Source organism: Cynocephalus volans, chromosome 3 (assembly GCF_027409185.1).
Source record: "Cynocephalus volans isolate mCynVol1 chromosome 3, mCynVol1.pri, whole genome shotgun sequence".
In the NCBI taxonomy this organism is placed as follows: Eukaryota; Metazoa; Chordata; class Mammalia; order Dermoptera; family Cynocephalidae; genus Cynocephalus; species Cynocephalus volans.
The window spans coordinates 182391625-182411409 of record NC_084462.1 but is presented as its reverse complement, the minus strand read 5'-3'; the positions used below and the strand labels follow the sequence as shown (position 1 = coordinate 182411409).

The window sequence follows — 19785 nt, the reverse complement described above, 5'->3', positions numbered from 1 at the left end:
CTAGCTAATGTCTTTTTCTCCACGCTAATTTTCAAGGTCCACCAGAAACAGTTTGCTTTTACCTGGCAGGGCCAACAGTACACCTTCACAATGTTACCTCGTCACTGTGGAAATTCTCCTGCTGTCTGCTGCAATATAGTCCACAGAGATCATTATTATTTTTTCATTTTTTACTTTAGTAAACTTTATTGTTTGTACCTTGTACTTCAAAAAAACCTGAGAAAAACTATTTAATTTGCATATGAGTGACCCGGGGCTTGTTCAGTTACAGACTCTGATCCAGTCGGTCTGAGGCAGGCATTCGGCCATTCCAAAACTCTTCCAGGTGACATCAGTGCTGCTAATCTTTTGACCACTCATAGTATCGAGGTAATAATACAGATTTTTTAAATGTAGCCAAGTAAAAACACAAAAGTCTTTTCTTTTAACCTATCCCTTATTTCCTTTTTTCCTTTTTTCTTTTATTTATTCTATTTAATTGTGGTAAAATATACATAACATAAAACCTCCCATTTTAACCATTTTTAAGTGCACAGTTCAGTGGCATTAAGGAACTTCACATTGTTCTGCAACCACCACCACTGTCCATCTCCAGAACTCTTTCGCCTTACCAAGCTGAAGCTCTATACACATTCTACAGGAACTCCACATTCGCCCTGCGCCCAGCCCCTGGCAACCCCCATGCTACTTCCTGCCTCTATGAACTGATCTTTATTATCTTAACATTCCACAAAACATCACGCTGGCCCACCACATGGATGATTGGATCTGATAAACAGAAAACAGCAAGTACTTTAGAGGCCTTAATAAAATTTCTATCAAACAGAGGATGGGTGATAAACCAAAAAAGTTGGGGCCCATGATTTCTAAGCTTCTAGGGGGTTATTTGGTCTGAAGAATTTTGAAATATTTCCTCTAAGGTGGAAGGTAAGTTGCTGCATCTCTCACTACCTACCATGCAAAAAAGGCAAATGCTTGGAAGGCCTATTTTGGTTTTCAGAAGCAACACATTTTGTGCGACTGTGACCCACCTACAGAGCCCCCATGAGGTAGCCAGTTTTGAGGGGAGAGCAGAGCAGGAGGAATGTGGGCAGGCTCATGGGATGCCTCATCCACCATGTGGTAGTCCACACAGCATTGCTTCTGACCAAGGAATTCATTTCACTTCCAGGGAAATGCAGCCCTGGGCTCGTGGCCATGGAATTTGCATACCCCATCACCCGGAAGTGGCTGGCCTAATCAAAAGGCTGAGTAACTTATTGAAGATTTGGTCACAGTGCCAGTTGGGACACAACACTCAGGAAGGATGGGGCTTGGTTTTTCAGAATTCCATATATGCTTTGAATCAGAGACCACTTTCTGATTTCAGCCATAGGCAAAATACCTGGGTCCAGGAACCAAGGGGTGGAAGTAGGGTGAGTTCTCTTATGACTACTCCACTGGCAAGATGTTTGCTTCCTGTCCCACTTTGAGTTCTGCTGATTTGAAGGACTTAGGCCCTGCAGGGAGCATATTTCAACCAGGACAGACAGCAATGATCTCATTTCACTGAAAGATGATACTGCCACCTGGCCATTTTTGGCTCATTAGGCCACAGAACCAAAAAGACCTACCAAGTGATTGCTCTACTTGCTGGAGTGACTGATCCTGACTACGGAAGAGGAATTGGGTTGCCACACAGTAAGCACAAAGAGGATTGTGTCTGGAAAGCAGGGGATTTTCAGCAACACTTCTTACTACTTGCATGACCAATAGAAAAGGTTAATGGAAAACTACATCAACCGTAAAAGGGCAAGATAATTGAGGACTCAGACTCTTTAGGAAGGAAAGTTTGGGTCGTTTTATCAAGTAAAGATGCCCAACTAGCTGAGGTCCTGGCCGAGGGGGAGGTAAATACAGGATGAGTATTGGAAGAAGGAAGCTGCATGCATAACGGGAGAGGAATCGCAGGTACTGAGCACGGGCTCCAGCCCCACAGGAGCAAGGACCATGGCCGCTTTGCCGTGTTTTCTTTGCTTGTTTTATGGATGTGTTTGTATATCCTAACATTTTCCTCTTCTCCTTGCACTTTTATTGTATATACTATTTGTTGGAGATTAACGTTACAACTCAGTCTTTATAGTCTTTATGTAACAGAGTATTCCATGGACTGTCACTGACTTAGAGGAGTAAATAGTACAGCCAGCAATGGACACAGTAACTGTCGGCACTGTGTCCCCACTGTGCCCTGGTTTTGGAGAGTGAGCCTGTCTTCACACGCAGGAAGGATAGATGTATTGCGTTTGGTAGAAATTTTCCTAAAAGGTTAAATGTGTGCAGAAGAGTACATATGGAAGCTGAGTGCCCATTTTCTATCTACTGCCTGTCAGCTCCAAACCCATCTTTCATTGCCCAGCTTGGGGATTCTGGAACTTTTCTCCCTTGCCTGCTGGCAGAGTGCTGAGCTTCGTCAGCAGAGGGCGCTCGAGGGACAATAAAGGAGGAAGGGGATTTTCTTGTTCACTTGGGTTTGCTGGCTCGTCACCTGCATGGCATCTTCCCATGGACAGCTTCCCCCGGCACCCCCTTAGTGGCTTTGCAGCGAGTTCTGAGATGCAAAACCCAACTGAGCACAGCTTGCATGACATCCCAGAAGGTGCCTTTCTGACTAGTTCTGCTGGCAGCACCTCAGTGAACTTGGCCAAGGCTGCGTCCCCTCCAGCGAGGCTGGACTCCCACGCCTGGTTTGGGGGTGTGCAGGAATTCTTCCAGATTTGCTCCCTCCTTGGAGCTCTGTGTCAGCCCTATGTATACATGTGTACATTTCCCTTTCTGTTTTCGTCTGTTTGAAAGCAGCACACCACAAACTCTGTTCTGCATTGTGCTTTTTTCCCCTTAACACTATGTGTTCTCAATTTTCAAATCAGAACAGAGAGAACGTCATTATTTACAGCTGCACAGGACCCCACTGTTCGGGAGCAGTGCGGTTGTTTCCCTGGTGTCTGCTGATGGACATCTAGGGACTTTCCTATGTTTTGCTGCTATAGCCAAAGTGACTGACCTGGTACTTGAGTCACGGTGCACAGACATTAGACGATGGATAAGGTAAATCCCGGGAAGGGAAGTGGCAGCTCGCAGGCTTGTGCATTTGTCGCCTTGACCCATATGCCAACTCGCCCTCCAGGGGCCGTGCAAAACTATGCCCCCAAAGTGGTGAGAGAGAGCGCCTGGCGCCCGAGCCTCGCACGCACAGTGCTGTCCCTCACTTGGGTCTTGGTCCATGTCATGAGCCACGCTGCCTTTGCAGACCTCTCAAACTTAACTGGTCAAATCTCTCCCCAGGGTCCCCTGCCCTACTCTCCCCTCCCAGGCCTGCCCCATCTCTGGAAGCGACCCCACCATCAGACTGGCTCGAGAAATTGCTCCTCCTGCACCCACCACGGAGTCACCTCCACCTCGCTCCAGTCACAGCCCTCTCCGACGCCCTCATCTCTCCCTGGGGAAACGCAGAGCCATTTAAGGGGCCTCTGGGCCTCCCATCTGCTCCCCATCCTCCACGCAGCAGCCAGAGGGGTCTTTCCAAGTCATAAATCCCAAATGCTTTGTTTACAGCTGGGAGGAACGCCAACCTCCAGCCACCTACACTGCCCTCGCCTCTGACAGGGTCTGGCTCGGCTCCCCACCCGCACCCTCCGGCCCCGCTACCGCTCTCTTTCTCTAAAACCCGGATCCTTCCCTGTCCCCACCTCCTGGCCTGGGCCCAGGCTGCTCCCTCTCTGAACTGCTCTGCCCAGGTCTTCACAAAGGACCTCCCCAAGTCTGCAGTCCCCAACCAATTGTCCCCTCCTCAGTGAGTCCCCCCAATCCTTGCAGCATCACCCTAACCCTGTCGTCCCCTGCACTTGGACCTGAACTGTGTATTTGTTTGCTCTGTGTCTTCTGGGCCTCCCAGGAGGTCAGCCTGAAGCAACACAGCCCCTCAGGGAGGGCCTGGCCAGCTGCTCCGGAGCCCTCCCAGCGGGGATGGTGGAGGGGCTGGAGGGCCCTGGACACTGTTGTCCCACGATGCACTGCGGCCTCCACTCCCGCTCACAGGAGCCTGCGTGGCCTGGAGCCTCCGTCCGTGTACACACGCGGAGCAGCTGCCCCGCAGAGGCCCCCTATCCACGATCCGCCCTCTGTCCCTGAGCCCGATGACTCACTCCTCCTCCACTCTGGGGGCAAATCCTTCCCTTTCTGGGATTTTCCTGGAGAAGTGGCTGGTGTAGAACCCAGCGCAGGCCAGGACACGAGCCATGGGTGGACCCTGGGCCACCCACATGCCCGCCCCATAGGGCAGTTACACGGGAGCCGCCGAGGTGTCCCCGCGCCCCTTCCTTGTCGCCGGCTGCGCGCCCGCCCCTCTGCCACTGCCCGGGGACGTCCACCCAGCCTGGGCCCCACCTCGCTCCAAGGTCCTCGGCCCGCCCAGGCATGCAGAGGGGCACTGCTGGAAACCGACCCCGCGGCAGGAGGCCAGTGCTCCCTGCGACGCTCACACCAGCCCAGGACCCCACAGCCAGTGCCACGTGGCAGAGGGTCTCCAGGCTGCTGTCCCCTCCCTGCCCCTGGCCGCCTTCTCCTGCGTTTCCCACTGTGATGTGAGCTTCATCTCATCCCATCGGTCCACAGATGGAACTCTCGAGAAAAAGTCTCCCCTCTCCCATGCCAGCTCCCTCTGTCCCCAGCCCGCTGACGCCCAGGCCCTTCCCACGGGACCCTCAACTCCACCGGGCTTCCCTTGGGCTCCTCCCTGGGCTCTAGGGGATGGATTCATCAAGGTTACCCCTTCCTTCCTCAGGGACTTGGCTCTTCCCCAAATGCTAGGCCAGAAGTGGGGTGCAGAGGAGGAGGAACCACACTTCCCTGGCCGCTGCAATCATCTCTAAACACAAGCTGTGGTCTCCTCTGTTTGCAGCTGTAGCTTTCCAGCTCAATTGCAGAAATATGAGTAAGTTGCCCCTGGGTCCCTGCATGGAGTTTAAATGATGGTCCAAAGTCCACACCCACCTCATCCTCAGTAAAGGACTGTGGGAGAAGCCCCAAAGGGTCAGCCCTATTTACAGATTAAGAAGCCAAAGTACAGAAGGATTAAGTCACTGGCCATGCCCTACACATTCCAAAGCTCATGCTCACAAGTGAGAAGTGGGAGGGGACATTCTCCTGCCTGGACCACAGGAGGCGCTCTGGGTGCTGGGATGGGCTGGGGATTTGACACAGAGACTAGGAAGATGGGGTCTGCCCAGACCCCAGGAGGCTGAGAAAGCCACCGAGTGTGCCCCCAGTCCCCACCTCACTTTGCAGCCCCCATAATAAACAACTCCATAGCCACTTTTGAAATCAGCTTTATATCAAACTATAAAAACCCAGATCCTGTACTGAGTACACACGTACAAAAAAGCAATACTATCAAAAATAACATTAATAGCAATGACAGCCAAGCTGGGGCCGCTAGAGCTCAGGGTAAGAGGAGGAGAGACCTATGGAGTTTGTGAAGGTGGGAGAAGCCACAATGAGAGAAAAACAGAGTTTCTACACAACCCGGGTGCACTGGATCTCACGAGGGTCAGAAGTACCTATAAAGTCAACCATTAAAGTCTGAGCTGCACAAAAAGCCTTCCCCAGGGAATCAGCAGCAAAGCAGCAATTTAGCTCAACCACAGGGCTCAAGTGCTGGTCCCCACAGGAAGTTCCCCCATTTTAGAAATAAGCAAAGGACAACAAATTAGTTCCAATGCAGAGTTTAAGTGGTGGGAACAGTGACTAATCCAACACAGAACTGAAAGAAAAAAAAACAAAGTACCCACGACCAGAGACAAAGTTTGATATTAACTAGCAAAGGTCTCACATCACCAAAGAACACCTGTAACACCTAGAAGGACTGGAAGTCCCCTGGGCTACCAAGCTAGAAAGTGGGGAGGGCTGGGGGCCTCAGCAATCCCCCCCAACACCTGCAACCAGTTCCAAGGGTGGAGGACAAGAGCCTTGGCCATGTCCCCAGACACCTGCAGCCAGCCCAGTGGTGACCACCAAGCCACACCAAGAAGGGCCCCAGGTTCCCGAGCTGGGATGGTGGGCGGCGAGGGCTTTAACCACACGCCCCTGACATCTGTACCCACCCGGCAATGACCAAACCGCTGCTGGAAGCCTCCCCCCGCCCCGCTGTCCCCTGTGGGAATGAGGGGATGCCACAGGCCTTGATCCCACCTGTCTTTCTTCCTCTTTCTTCCATCCCATTTCCGTCCCCTTTCCCCTCCCCCCCCCAACTGCTCCACAGCAACATCCTGGAGTGTGAAACATAGTATTGATAAAATTACATAAAAAAATATAATAATATTAACATCAAACACACTAATCCTACAAATGTACAAAGACCTCAGTGCATCATTTGCGCCGGCCAGCTCCTGGCCACAGTTCTAAGGCAGTACCTGGGAGAAGAGGACAGACCTGAGAGAGCTGCCTGCAAACCATCTTGTCACCTCAGAGGCGTAAGCGAGGCTGGGTCATATCCGAGTCTGCACTGCCGGGAGGAAACTCAGCCCAGGGGCACAGGGCCTCTGGGGTAGCAGGGGCCCAGCAGGGAGACTGAGTTCACACTTTCATGGGGTAGAACGAGGTGCCCTACAGCACAGCGGCCGGATGGAAGCTCTGGTGGGCAGAATAATGGACCCCCAAGGATGTCCACATGCTAATCTCCAGAGCCTCTGACTATATTAGGTTATACAGCAAATGGAAATTAAAGTTGCAGATGGAGGGCTGGCCGCTTAGCTCAATTGGTTAGAGCGTGGTGCTAATACCAAGGTCCAGGGTTCGATCCCTGTACTGGCCAGCCACCAAAAAATAAAGTTGCAGACACAATTAAGGTTGTTAATCAGCTGACCTTAAAAGAGGGAGATGATCTCGGATTACCTGGGTGGGCCCAGTGGAATCACAAGGGACCTTAAAAGTGGAAGAGGCAGAAGAGGGGGTCCAAGTGCTGTGCTGTGGAAAGAATTCCTGAAGATGGAAGGGCTATGAGTCTGGAAATACGGGATGCCTCTGAAAACTGGAAAAAGCCAGGAACAGAACGCTCCAGAAGGAATGCAGCCCTGCTGACACTTTGATTTCAGCCCTGTGTCAGACTTCTGACCTACAGAACTGTAGAACAAGTTTCCGGGGATTTTTGGTTGTTTTGTCAGCCGGCCGGTATGGGGATCTGAACTTCTGACCTTGGTCTTACAAGGCTGCACTGTAACCAACTGACCTAACTGACCAGGTCTCAAGTTCTTGGGAGTTTGTTGTTGTTGTTTTAAAAAGATGACCGGTGAGGGGATCTTAACCCTTAGCTTGTTGTTGTCAGCACCACGCTCAGCCAGTGAGCGAACCGGCCATCCCTATATGGGATCCGAACCTGGGGCCTTGGTGTTATCAGCACCACACTCTCCCGAGTGAGCCACGGGCCGGCCCTTCAAGTTCTTGTTTTAATTCACTAAGTTTGCAGAAGTTTGTTACAGCAGCAATAGGAGACTAACACGGAGGCCAAGTGTCAGAGGTCTAGCTTGCCCTGCCCCTGCCCCTGCCCAGACCTCAGCTGGACTTTCAGGTGGCAGGGTCCATGGAGGCACCCCCGGGGCCTGTCCCTGCATGGGGCAGGGGGCAGGGGGAGGCAGCTGGTGAACCTGAGAAGACCCAGGAGGTCTAGGGCCCGGCTGTGGTGGATGACATGGCCTCCTGGGAGCACCCTTGGGGGAAGCCCTTGGGGAACACAGAGAGGGATCCAGGCCTGAGTCCCGGGGGCAGCCAGCAGGAGTCATGAGCAACTGGGCAGCAGGTTCTGATGCTGGCTCTGCCCCACTCACCATGCGACCCCACAAGCCCCCTTCCAGGCCCCAGGTAAGAGCTCATCTTTTCCTTTTTTCCCTTTCAGTTCTGTCCTCGAATCCAGACTCACAAAGCCGAGCTCAAGGCCTGGGCTCAGACCCTGGCCCCAGGGAGCTGAAAAGGGCACTGAGACCCACCCACGAAGAGCACAGTTATAAGGCAAACTGTGGAAAGGCCCCTGGACAAGGGGTGACCTGAGATCCCGGGCCCCGAGCCATGCTGTCCCTCCTTCTGGGCACATGCCATCGACTGTCATTCGCCAAGAGTTTCTTAGGTGTTGCCCTGTCAGCTCTCCACATAGGTGCTCCTGCCCCCACCAGACATGCAGACAAACCAGGGTGTCTCCAATTCCAGCTGTCCTGGGGCGGCCCCTTAGCCAGGGCAGGGCAGAAGCAGTGACAGAACGCAGGAGGCCTGTGAGGGGCCATGGGGCCAGGGCTCGTCTGATCAGCCCCCAGTGGGGTGGTGCCTTTTGCTCCCTGGGTGCCCACAAGCAGGTCAGGCCGCAGGAAAAGCTAACCAACATTTATAAGTGAATATAGGGACCTGGACGGCTCCCGTACCCCCATGTTGACGTCCAGGATGCTTCGGATGCTTCTGACTTCACTGCTTGATAGGTTCCCCTTTATGGCCAGGATGGCGCTCAGGTGGCCTTTGCTGGCAAGGAGAACATCCCATCAGCCCACCCGGTCGCCAACACCCCTGCTCACACTCCTTCCCAGCTCCCCAGACTCCTGGCCAGTGCCACAGGCCCTGCAGCCAACCCCCTGGCCACCAAGCAAGGGGGCCTTGCTTTTCCTCACCCACCCCACTCCACCCCACTGGTCAGTCCCAAGAGCAGCCAAGCTCCAGCCCACTTCAGGCCTTTGCACTGGCTGTTCCTCCTGGAATGCTCTTCCCCACACTCTTGAGATGACCAGCTCCTTCCTACCCTTTAGGTCTCGGCTAAAACGTCACCTCCCCCAAAGGCTTTCCCATCTCTACAGTCAGTACCTCTTGGTATTTATGACCTAGCGGTTGTTGTTTCTTTGCCTGACCACATTATTATTGCTGGCCCTCAACAGACTGTAAGCTACTCGGGGAGGGCTGAGGCCTGGCCTTATACTTCATGGCATCCCAATGCCTAGAGCAGAGCCTGGCACCTAGCAGGCTGCCAAATAAGTGTTGGTGGGGTGGGTGGGTGGATGGATAAATAGGTAGCTGGACAGATGGGTGGATGGGTGGATGGGTAGGTGGGTAGGTAGGTGGGTGGATGGGTGGGTAGATTAGTAGATGAGCACACTGGTGCTTGTATGGGTGGGCAAATGAATGGATGCGTGGAGTCGTCAGCCAGGGACTGGACTAGGCTCAGCTCGGTCAGTCCCAGTCAAGGCCACTCAGACATTCCCTATGATGTCAGAGGATGCAGCCCAGGAAGAAACAATGTCCCTGGCTCACCAGATCCTCAGGCAGTCAGGGGCTAAGCCTCTACTCCTGAACAGAAGCCCCAGGACCCAAAGCATGGGTCTAAGCCCCCAAGGACCGCTAGGCTGAATGGTGCACCCTGTTCTCTCTGGTCTCAGTTTCCCCTCTGAGAGGTAGAATCGTATAAGGCTAAGAGCACAGGGTATAGAAGCCAGGCTGCCTGGCTTTGTCCTCTTAGCTCTCCCACTAACTAGCTGTGTCCTCTGTAAACTGGGGATAAACAGGGTCAGCCTCGCAGGGCTGTAGTGAGCACTAAATAAATGAGTCCCTGGTACAGATCTCAGCATGGTGCCCGGCATGTGGTCAGCATCAACAGAGTCAGCTGCCAGGATAGCATCACCGCAGAGCATCAGTGCCTGGGTTCCTGATTCTAGCCCCACGAGGCCCCTGACCACAGTGGGGTCTGGCAGGGCCATGCTGACTGCTCAGGTTCCCAGGTGCCCCTCGTTCTCACCTGAAATCAGGGTATGACGTGGCATAAGTGGCCACCTCAATCTTGATGGCACTGGGGTCTTGCAGGCGAATGATCTCGGCGAGGGTGGGGAGGGCAGAATGCAGCCAGGTTGCGGGGGAGCCCTGCAGACACAGGTCTGGTTGAGGGAAGCTGCCTCTCCCCCACAGGCCCCCAGGGGCCCAGAGAGGGTCAGGTCAGTAAGCCTCTCTGGTGGGCTGTCCTGGACCCTGCAGGGGCTGGGAGGAGAAGCGGTAACCCATTCCCGAGGGGCTCAGCAGTGGGTAGGCAGGGCCTTACATTCTGGGTGCAGAAGTGCTGGATGACATCAGCGTTGGCCCGAATGTGCCTTGCCAGTTGCTGCTGCTGCTCGGCCGTCTTGAGGACCAGGCGTCGCTTACTAAGGCGGATGATATACTCCTTCACCAGGTGCAGGTGTACCACCTCCATGAGCTCCTGGGCAGGCAAGCGGCCAGGGCCAGGTGAGCCAATGGCTGATGGGGAGCTCACCACCTCCCCCTGAAGCCACAAAGCCAGGAATCCAGGGAGGGGCAGATGCCAGAGCAAGGGAGTGCATACATGTGCATGTGGGTGTACACATGTCCCCACCCCCCTGCCACCAGCCCATAGCCTCCTCACCTCCCTGAACCTTTTTTTTTTTTTTTGGCACTGGCTGGTATGGGGAACAGAACCCTTAACTTTGGTGTGACAAGGCTGCGCTCTAACCAATGGAGCTAACTGGGCAGTCCTTACCTCCCTGAAACAGTCCTGCAGTTCCAAGAACTCAGGCAGCCTTCCGCCCACAGCAGCGATGATTTCCTCCAAGGTCTCCTCAGGGGCTGCCCAGCGGGTCTGCGTGAACCTCTTGAACAGCGGCTGGGACAGGAGAGAGGCAGGATGTCTGGTCACAGCCCGGAGAGGAAGCGCAGCCAGCCGCAGACACACACACCCCGACACACAGACACACAGTCAGCGGGAGCACCGAGGGGGACTCAAGGACTCTCAGGGAAGCCAGGCAGAGCAGGAAGGGGAGGCAGGGTCTGTGTGCCCTTCTGCAAGGTCATCCAGCTGCAGCTCAGGAGCCAGGACAGCCTGTCTGCCGCCCTGAGGCCTGTTCCCCCGCCTCCCCCTTAAATAAGTAAATTCCTGCATAAACAAGGCCTGTGCTTGGCTGCATCCCTGAGAAAACAGGTGCCAAGTCATCCAGGGTCACCACTTAGGGACTTTGCCACCCAGAGGCCACGATGGCCTCCATCCCTGGACACTGGGCAGGGAACCCCTCCTCCTCCTTTCAAGGGACCCCACCTCACCCTCTGCTAAAGGAACTAAGGGTGTTCTGTGGATTTCCTGGCCCACAGCAGATGTGATCCCGGCTGCCAAAGGCCTGAGCATCCAGAGCTGGGAGTTTGCATGGAGGCAGGAGGTGGGCAGGAAGGCTGGGGGAGTTGGAGGAAAAGTGTGTGCAAACTTGGGGACTGGGCTGGGTCTAACTGGGGTAGGGACGCTGAAACTTCTCCAGGCCCTCCCAACCCTGGGCGGCCCCTCCCAGGCCAAGCCCCAGGACAAAGTGGTGGGTGAGGTTAAGAGCCTGCTGGGGCCCCATCACCTCGGCCTCAACAGCTTCACCACAGCCGCCCCCGCTCCGTGCCTCCCGCAGGCCTGGGGCATGTCCCCCACATCTTGGCCTCTGCCATTCATCCCCGGGCGCTCTCCCGGGCCCTCCCTGTAGCTCTAGCTAGGTCCAGGATGCTCCAGAGAGAGAGGCTGCCACTACCTTCAGTTCCACAAACAGGTTCTGGAGCAAGGTGTCAAAGCCGTGACTCTTGAGCTCATTCAGGGGGCCCAGCAGGTGACTTGGGGGCTCCTGTGGAATCTGCCACTTCTGCTCCATGGATGTCCTGAAAGGCGGAGGCACGGAAGTCACACCAGCCCTGCCCAGCCTACAGCCCCACACCCAGGGAGCCAGCTAGCCCTCCACAAATCTTCCTGAACTATCTCTTCATTCTAGAACCCTCAATGGCTCCGCATTCCCTGTGAGATCAAGTCTGAGTTTTACTGACCACACTCTCCACGGCCCCAGCACACACCTACACCACATCCCCTGCTAACTGAGGGCAAGTTACCCAGCCTCTCCACACTTGTTTGCCCATCTGCTTAATAGGCCTGATAACTGTACCTACTTCTCAGGGTCGTTATAAGGATAAAATGACGTGTAAATCATTTGCATGAGTGTTTGACCTGGGCAACACTAGGTAAGTGTTTGCTGCTGCTGCTGCTGCTGCTGCTGCATGCACTGGTCATTTCCTCACACGCCTTGCTAGTTTCAATCCCACGTCTTTGTTAAGCGGCTCCTCCTCCCCTCCACCTCCCAGCTACCCTTTCTCTCCGACGGGCAGGCAGGCCAAGTGATTCCTGCTCCTGCAAACCCCTCCCGGCATCCTCACCGGAAGGACAGACAGTTGTTGACGTTGGCAATGATATTAGCCCTGTAATTTCTCAGCTGTTTGGATCTCTCCAGAAATTCATCAAATGTGCGCTGGTAGCTGTCGAAACCAGAAGGGTCACATTCAGGACGAGCACAAACACTGGAACAATAGCAGCCTCCCGGCCACCCTGGGTTGACAGAACGCTGCTCTGTCTCCCCACAGCCAAGGAGGGGCCGCTAGCTCCTAAGCATCATGGAACCAGGTTCACAAGATAAGGCCAGTGGGGCCAGAGCCCTCAGGGTGCCTGAAGAGGGTGCCAACTGGCTCTGCTGCCCCCACCCCTTCCCCCAGACCCCCTCTGTAGCTTGGAAAAAGAGGGGGCCGTGTCTGGCTGGAGGAGTCTTCAGGGGTGGGGAGGGAAGGACCAAGAGAGGGGCGGACCAAGAGACTCTGGGGAGTCTCATGAGGAGGTGCAGGTGTCTCAGTCCCTCATGGAGCATCGTCTTGAAGCAGGAGACTGCTCTGCTGGGAATCTGCTGATGGTGGCGGGGGAATCTCCTGCATTCACTCCTGGTAAAGGTGACACCACCTGAGGCTCTCAGTGCCCACATGGTGGGGCACAGGGAAAGGAACCTGGCTCAGAATGATAGGGACAGGGAGGGGGACTGATCTTGCTTGATCCCCACCCAAGGCACAGGGAGGGGCGGTGGCTCTGAGAGAGGTGGCTGCAGGGCCCCGTGCTGTGCACACACGTATGCACACCCACCTCCTCAGGAAGGCGGCCAGCTCCACCAGCAGCACTTGCTTTATCTGCATGCCCAGGTCAGGGGTGATGCTCTCAGCCTTGGCCTGGCCCTGGGAGATGATCTGCAGGGTCATGGTGGGTGAGCTGAGCTGGGGCCCACATGGACTAGGACTAAGGCAAGGGCAGGGGCAGGGGTGGGGGCAGGGTGGGGTGGAACATGCTGGAACAAGAGGTGCTTGGAGGCAGGCACAGGTGTGCACATGGGAATGAATGGGCGTGGGGCTCTGCTTGCACACACATGGGCTATATGTGTGCACTGTGTGCAGCAGGGGGCAGACTGTGGCACCTGTATGATGTCGATGGCCAGCTCACTGTGGCAGTGGCCATCCAGCCTCTGGGGGGCCACATCCTTGGCCCAGCGCTGTGACTCCAGCTCCAGGGCACGGGCCATCAGTTCCTTCACATTGGCCTGGGGGGAGGAGGGGCAGGTCATCGTAGCACTGACCAAAAGCACCTTGCTCACCTGGAAGTCTCTGTCAAGCTCCCTGCCTATGTCCTGTCTGTCACTGAGCCTCCCCTCCGTTGCCTTCCCACCCCGCCTGGCGGACTCACTGCCTCATTGGAAAGGAACGTGGCCTCCAGCAGCTGGATCTGCTTAGGTGGCAGGAGACTCCCGAGCCTGACACTCTGCAGCTCTTGCGCCAGCTTGGGGCTGTTGATGATGTCGCTGTGGAGAGGGAGGCTGGCATGAACAAGACGGCACACCCCAGCACCACCTCTCAAGCAAGAGCCCACCTCCTCAGCCCGTCTGCCTAGAATCATCGTGCCTCCTCTCACTGTCTCCCCACCCCACCCACCCCCACTCCAAAACAGCCCCTGCAATCCCACCCACCCCCACTCCAAAACAGCCCCTGCAATCCCTCAGCCTCGACCGCCCTGGCCCCATGCAGGGCCATCGCCATCTCTCTCCTGGCTCATCAGGGGGAACCCCGCCTCTGCTTCCACCCTGGCCCCCAGCCATCCCTTCTCCAGCCAGCAGCCATGGCCCCCTTTCAAATCTGATCTCCCTGCTTCCAGGCTTCCCCTCTCACACCAATGAGCTCCAGTCCTGCTGACGTCGGCACGCCCCTGCCAGGCCGGCCCTGCTGCCCCCAGAGGGTGGGCCAGTCTGAGCAGGAAGGGCTGCCCCCAACTGCTCCACGGAGGCGTCACGGCTCACTCTCTTGGCGCCTCTGTAGGGTCCCAGATCTCCCAGGGGACCTGCTCAGCCTGGGCACTTCCTAAGGGGCCTTTGTTTGCCTGAAGGCTTAAGATTGACCCTCTCTGTGCCCCCACCCAGTCTGGACGCAGCTGCGTCCCTCTGTTCCTTACATTTTTGGACATACAAGTGGCAACAGTGCCTCCCTGGCCTCCCTCTCCTCAGGGCTCCATGCTCACCTGCGCCTTAGTCTCCTGCTTTGCTAACCTCACTGGGCCCTGGGCTAGGAGACCCCAAGGTCACTGGGATAGAAAGGCTGATGGGCAGAGGTACAAGTGCCCAGCCCTTCCTGGTGAGTCAGGCCAAGCAAGCAGGAACTGGCACAGGGCTGGGCTGGCCCCCACACAGCCCCTGCCCTGTCAAGTTTCCCTCTGCCTTTTGACCCCTCACCCACCACCTCACTGGGGCCCTTTCTCTGGCTTTCCTGACAGAGGCTTGCCTATCAGAGCCAACTGAGCCCACTGGCCACCCAGAGCTTCCCAAGACCCTCCAACACTGCTCACACTGTCTATACCTCCAGGCTTCCCTCCTGCCGGCTTCACACAGGGAGTTGGGGCCGGCTGGGGCCAGCAGGGACTGAGCCCCGGCAATACCCACCCCTGGCCTCCCATGTCCTGTGCATCTCCACGCTGCAGTATGAGTCTCTCCCTGTGCAGCTTGTGTGAACGATGGCATGCTCAGGGATCCAGAGTCTGAGCCAATCAGGGAATGCCTGAGGCTCTTCCCAGCTGGGGTACCAGCTGCCCTCTGTGGGCACAGCCAGCCTCCCACCTGAGAAGCTCCAGGCCTCAGTGGCCAGAACCAGCTCTGCCATGGGCTCCAAGGGCAACTCTGCGCTGTGAAGGTCTTTCCAACAGGACACCTGGCTCTACCCCATCCCTGCTAGCTCTCCTGCCTGGGGGTGCCCCCACTGCCTGCCAGATAAATCCGGGAATGCCCCATGGCTCAGCCTCAGGCCCTGGAAGATGCCGGGAACTTTGCAGGGAACACCATCCTCCCTCCTACCTTCTTCCCTCTCTACCCCTTCCCCTCCCCTGCCTGGCTCCCTTATATCCATTAGACTGTGAGCTGCTACAGAGCACGGATGCTGGGTCCTGCCTCCACCCGGCTGGCTTCCCTGATTCCCCCAGGCCTGCCCAGGGCCCCTGCTCCGGGCTCCACCTGCCTGGCTTCCCTGCTGTAGCCCCTTCCTGCTCTGGATGGTCCTTGTTGGCTTAACCTCCTCCCTAGACTGGGAGCTTATAAATGAATGATGAAGTCCCAGCCATTCTCTGTGCCTCAGTTTCCCCCAGCTGCAGAATGTGGCTGATGCCCAGGAAGTTAAGGATTCCAAGGGCAAAGCAGACGCAGACTCAGCCCAGTCCCTGTGTCCAAGTCCCATCCCTGCATGCGCAGGCTCTGCCCCTTGGAGTCCAAACCCCTGCCCTGGGTTTTCGGACCACAGGGGTCTCACTAAAAACCACTCACTGCATACCTGGACCCTCCTCCTGCAGAGGGGACCTGCCACCCCCCGCCCTGGGCCCCAGCCCGGGTGCCCCCGCTCACTTGGGGTAGAAGTTCTGCACCCAGACCAGCAGCATGTAAGTGTCGCGCTCGCACAGCTCGAACTGCGCCATGGTGGCCAGGTGGGCCGCAAAGTGCTCGTGGTAGCGCTCGGCATAGGTCGCCACCACGTCGAACTCGGCGGGGAACAGTGGCTTCAGCCGCTCCACCACGGCCTCCAGGTCCTCCTTCATGGTGAGGCCCATGTGCAGGAAGGCGCTCTCGGCCTCCGAGCGGCCCTCGGTGCCCGCGGCCGGCCGCCGGCCCATGCGCTCCTGGACCACCTCGGCCACGCCGCACCGCCACAGCTGCAGCCAGCGCCGCGGGCGCGTGGCCGCCAGCGCCGAGGTCCCCTCCGCCTCCGCCTCCGCCGCCTCCGCCGCCCGGCGGTCCTCGCGCTCCTGCTCGGCCACCACGGCCAGCGCCTGGCGCAGCCGCTCGGGCGCCGCCTCCAGCGGCCACCGCAGCACGCCGAGCACCTGGCCGCGCAGCAGCACGTACAGCGCCTCCACCTTGCTCTGGCTCCGCACCAGCTCCGCCTGGCTCGCGCCGCCCGCCGCCGCCGTCGCCTGCAGCTCCCGCTCCAGCGCCAGCAGCGGCCGCGCCGCCTCCAGGCGCCCGCGCTCCAGGGCCGCCTTCAGCTCCTCCACTGCGGCCGGAGAACCGCGTCAGCCCCGACCCCCCGCCGTCCCGGCCCGCGGAGCCCGCCGAGGGTGGAGGCGGGGTCCCAGGCAGGACCGAAGCCCTGGCCTCCCCCCGGCCCCACCGGGGGTCCCAGCCTACCTGTGGGCAGGGGGCCGTCCGGCGCCCACCCGCACTCGGGCCCGCACTCCGGCTCCGCTGGGCTGGGCGTCTGCGCCTTCGTCGTCTTCTTCTTCCCTTTGGTGAAGACGCTGAGCATGTTGGCCAGGCCTCTTGGCTTCTTCTCCTTCCTCTTGGAAGCCTCTTGCTCGTCCCTGTGAGGGGCTCCCCCAGCCTCCAGAGGTGGCACCAAGTCCTCAGAGGAGGCCTCTGACATGGAGGCCTCTGAGTCTGCCTCTGCCATGGAGGGTAACTTCTGGGGGCTTCCGGGCAAGTCGAGGGACCCTGGCACAGGCCGCTGGCCCGGAAGGCCTTGGAAGAAGGTCGTCACCTTCAGCATCACCCTGGCTCAGACCTGAAGGTTTGGGAGGGGTTGGAGAGAAGGGTCAGTGGTCACAGTGGACTGGTCCTGGCTTCTGGCTCCCAGGCCTGAGCACGCAGCCGAGGTGACGGCACTGCCATTGCTTGATCTGTTTTCACCCGTACAACCGCCAGGGCTCTGGCCATCTCCTGCCCGGATGAGCACCAGCAGCTCTGCTTCCTCCCTGGCCACGAGGGAAGTGGATGTCTCATTGCCCACAGCTCCTCCTCCACTACGGCACAGCCCTCCCAGAATCGCCCCTGAAGTGGGGAAGAGGCAGGAGACGCCAAGCCTCCCACACACAGGTGGCTTTCACCTCCTTTTGGCAAATCCTTTCTTGACAGCCCACCCTGTGGGCTGGGGGAAGGGACTGCAGGGAGTGAGCACCTCCCTGGATCCCACAAGACCCTGGGGAAGAGTCAGGGCACAGGCTGCTGTCCTTTGGACACAGCAAGAACAGAGATCCAGAAAAGTCAGGGCTATGCCAGGGTCATAGAACACCAGAAGCCAATCTGAGCAGAAACCCACGCCTCCTCCTACTCAGCCCCAGCCACGTCCCTCCATCCTGCCCAGTTCTCATCTAGCTGTGGGATCATGGAGGGATGCTATGAGCAGCAACACAGCTGCTCTTGCTGGGAGCACAGGAGGAGCAGAGCCCAAGCCCCATGCCAGCCTCAAAGCTTAGGTCTACAGAAACCACAGGGCTCCCTCAAACATCAGGGGATGGAAAGGGATCTCTGAAAGCCTTTCACATGTGAATAGGTGCGAGGGACTCAGCGAAGCACAGGGCTTCCTGAAGTCACACAGCGACTGGTGCCTGGAACTCAGGCTTCTTGGCTCCTGTCCCACCCTGCCTGCTCCCAAATGGGGTGACATTATTATCACAAGAGCTTCTAGTTTCTGTGCCCTTCCTGGGTGCCCATCCCATCTCTTCCTCTCTGCCATCCAGAAGGGGTGTTATTTAGGCTTAAAATGTCCCTATGGTCAACAGCTTGGGCTTGGAACTCAGGTCACACAGTTCTAGAGCACAGCTCCTCCCCTGCCTCTGCATCCCCCACTGCCCTGCAAGCTGCATCCAGAGTGGCAAGGCCCTTTCCAGTAACCTGACGATTGTCAGAGCAAGGCCAGGACCACTGGAGAGGAGCACAGCTGGCCTCAAGGCAGGGAGCAGGCAGGAGCTGGGCCTCCCTAGTAACTGGGGTGACCTGTAACCTGTAACCATGCCTGCCCCACCCCCAAGAATAAATACATCAAGCCGTATTTCAAGCATCACGAAGACTTCAAGTACCCCTGCAACAGCCCTGCAAGGCAGATAGGATGATCTGTCAGTCAGAAGGAGAAACCAAGGCTGCGGGTAGGAGGTGATTGTCCCAAGCGCAGCTGGCATGGGAGCTCAGATTAGGCCTGTTGACTCCTCCCACAGCCCTGGCTGCCTCCACTAGCCCAGCACCCCTCTCCCGTTCCCTGAGGGGCTTGTACCATACCCTAAGCTTGTCCAGAGCCACTTGGGGGACAGGAAGCTTGGGTTCCTCCCACCCCAGCCCCTGCCATCCTCCTGGACAGAGTCCCGCACTCTTGGACCTCAGTTGCCTCCCTGGTGCCATTTGGGCTGAGAGTTCCAAGAGCTCAAGACCAAGTAGTGAGTGCTTAGAGGAGCCCCAAAGCCAAGGTCTCCAGGTGTGAGGCCATTGTCACTTCTGCCCTACCCACCCACTGCCCCAGCTTCCCCTCCCAAGCCATCTCCTTTGCATGCCGAGAACACACAGGACCTGGTCTGGCCTGTGGGGCTGCTCAGCTCCACCCTGGGTGCCCAGCCCCACCTCTGCCCTCCTCCTGGGGTGGAGGAGGGGTTGCCACCATCGTCGCCTCTGCCCTCACTGTCTCACACTTCCCACAGGACGCAGCTCTTGGTCCCCACATGCTAGGCTACATCTGACCTCCAGGCCCAGCTCCTGCGGGTCCCCTCCACAGCATCACTGCCTTCTCACCCCTGTGACACCAAACCCCTCACCCTTCGAGGTCCCACTCCTCAAGGCCCCTGGGCCTCTCCTTGTCTTGACTCACAGAGGCAGCTGCGGGCTCAGCTGCACCACTCACTAGTGTGTGGACCGGACAACGGCCTTCCTTCACAGGCCTCAGTTTCCCCATCTAAAATGAGTATGAGGAGCCCCACCTCCCATGCTGCTAAGAGAACGTACCGCCAAGTGCCGGGCACCTGGTTGGGCCTCAGTAAGCGTGAGTGTCCTGAGTCTCTGCGTCTGGGGGCAGGCAGCGCCGGGGGTGCAGCCCAGGAAGGGGAGGCGTTCCTCCAAGCCCGCGCTCCTGGCTGGAAGACCCCTGCGCCTTCCGCCCGGCCCGCCCACCCTGCCTTTGGCAAGACCAGCCCTGCGCGCCCGGAACGCCCACTCCGGGCCCCCTGCGCCCTGACGCGCAGGCGCTCAGCGCAGGGGCCTCAGTTTCCCTAGCAGGGGCGCTGCAGGAGGCCGGCGGCCCTCGGAGCGTCCTGCCCCCCGCTCCTGTCCCCTCGGCGTCCAAGGCCGCCCCCTCGGGGAATCCGGCCGGCGACCCGAGGCCGGGGCGGGCGGGAAGCCGCGCGGAGCGGCGGGGGACGGACGCACGGCGGCGGAGGTCACTTACTGTGTCCGGGCCGGGCCGCCGATGTCCCGGCCCCAGCTCGGCGGCGCCTGAAATAGTCGCTGACTCCGCCTCCGCCCCGCCCGCTGCAACCGCGGAAAACCCGCGGGCGGAGGTCCAGGGGCACGGGTGGCGCGGCCGGCCGAGCGTCGCCCGGGTACGTGGGGCGCGGGGAAGGGCACCCCGGGAAGACCCCGCTGCGGCCGGCGGGCGGGCCCATTGTCC

General features: G+C 57.9%; 1 protein-coding gene across 2 annotated transcripts in view; it reads right to left on the bottom strand.

The window, feature by feature from the left end:
* TNFAIP2 (TNF alpha induced protein 2) overlaps window positions 1–19785 on the bottom strand; it is a 36043-nt gene extending 16258 nt beyond the window's left edge. The window contains exons 1-12 of one of the 2 annotated variants that reach the window (XM_063089443.1): window positions 19564–19785; window positions 16548–16920; window positions 15768–16413; window positions 13577–13691; window positions 13311–13433; window positions 12986–13086; window positions 12238–12336; window positions 11568–11691; window positions 10547–10669; window positions 10094–10249; window positions 9797–9918; window positions 8442–8535 (exon numbers count right to left, since the gene is read on the bottom strand). In XM_063089443.1, the coding sequence (XP_062945513.1) occupies window positions 8442–8535; window positions 9797–9918; window positions 10094–10249; window positions 10547–10669; window positions 11568–11691; window positions 12238–12336; window positions 12986–13086; window positions 13311–13433; window positions 13577–13691; window positions 15768–16413; window positions 16548–16905 (2061 nt within the window). In that variant the 5' untranslated portion in view covers window positions 16906–16920; window positions 19564–19785. Of the gene's footprint in view, window positions 1–6292; window positions 8536–9796; window positions 9919–10093; window positions 10250–10546; window positions 10670–11567; window positions 11692–12237; window positions 12337–12985; window positions 13087–13310; window positions 13434–13576; window positions 13692–15767; window positions 16414–16547; window positions 16921–19563 lie in introns of those variants that run through there. The other variant, XM_063089444.1, reaches the window with a different exon arrangement.